This window comes from Phytophthora infestans, genomic scaffold (assembly GCF_000142945.1).
Source record: "Phytophthora infestans T30-4 supercont1.4847 genomic scaffold, whole genome shotgun sequence".
Classification (NCBI taxonomy): Eukaryota; Oomycota; class Peronosporomycetes; order Peronosporales; family Peronosporaceae; genus Phytophthora; species Phytophthora infestans.
Window position 1 is genome coordinate 1 of NW_003303833.1, and position 805 is coordinate 805.

The following is an 805-nucleotide window of genomic DNA, read 5'->3' on the forward strand; positions in this document are numbered from 1 at the left end:
CTTTTTAGCAAGTTTTTTTTTAAGATTAATAAGTTTAATTAGATGACTGAAAGGAAGAGACCTGGAAGAAACGATGGTGAAGCACAAACTTGAAGTACCAGTTGTCGGAGCTCAACCTCACATTTTATATCGTGAGTGCTTTCTCGAGCGCCTGGCATGGCGGCGCGTAAATGGTTCCTGCTCTTGGGCGAGAACGGCAAGGATCTCACCTCGGCGACTTCTGTTGGTGTGGATATTGAAGATGTTGATACGCTCCGAAAGGTAGTGAAGAAAGAGTGTCCGAGCGCTCTCGCGAACGTTGCTGCGGCCGATCTCACAGTATTCACGAACCGTGCGGAGTACGATGCGAAGCGAAGCGTGCTGCTGCCCCAGTCGTGGTCCCCAGTGACGGCGTATGGGAATAATGAAGAGAATGCGCTCATTGTGCAAGTGCCGACGCGGCGTCAAGTGGTTGTGCCGACGTTATCGCAGCAATCGTTCGTTTGGAAGGAGCCAAAGCCTCTGGTCGGGACGACTGGTGCGAAATGGGATTTCCAGAATTCATTGGATCTTGGCAACCTTGCATCCGCCATAGGTTCTCATTATGAAGCTTGGAGAGATGGAAAGACGGACAAGCGAACTCATCCGCTATTCGTGTGCTTAGATGGCCCCGGGACTGGAAAGTCGAGATTGCTTGACGAATTTCCGAATATCTTGCAGCAGCAAATCTTTCAAGATGAGACGCAAGGAGATCCAGCGATGAAGCAGCTTTTGCAGACAGCCTACAATTTCAAGATTACCTTTGAAAATGGAGCAACCAAGCCAG

At 49.6% G+C, this 805-nt stretch overlaps 1 protein-coding gene across 1 annotated transcript; it reads left to right on the forward strand.

Annotated features, from left to right (window-relative positions):
- Nucleotides 1-156: 156 nt before the first annotated feature.
- On the forward strand, nucleotides 157-798 carry PITG_22655 (crinkler (CRN) family protein; the record flags this gene model as incomplete). The annotated part of the gene is made up of 1 exon (XM_002909633.1): nucleotides 157-798. A coding segment is annotated over one exon (642 nt), but the record flags the coding sequence as incomplete, so codon positions are not given.
- Between the last annotated feature and the right edge of the window lie 7 nt (nucleotides 799-805).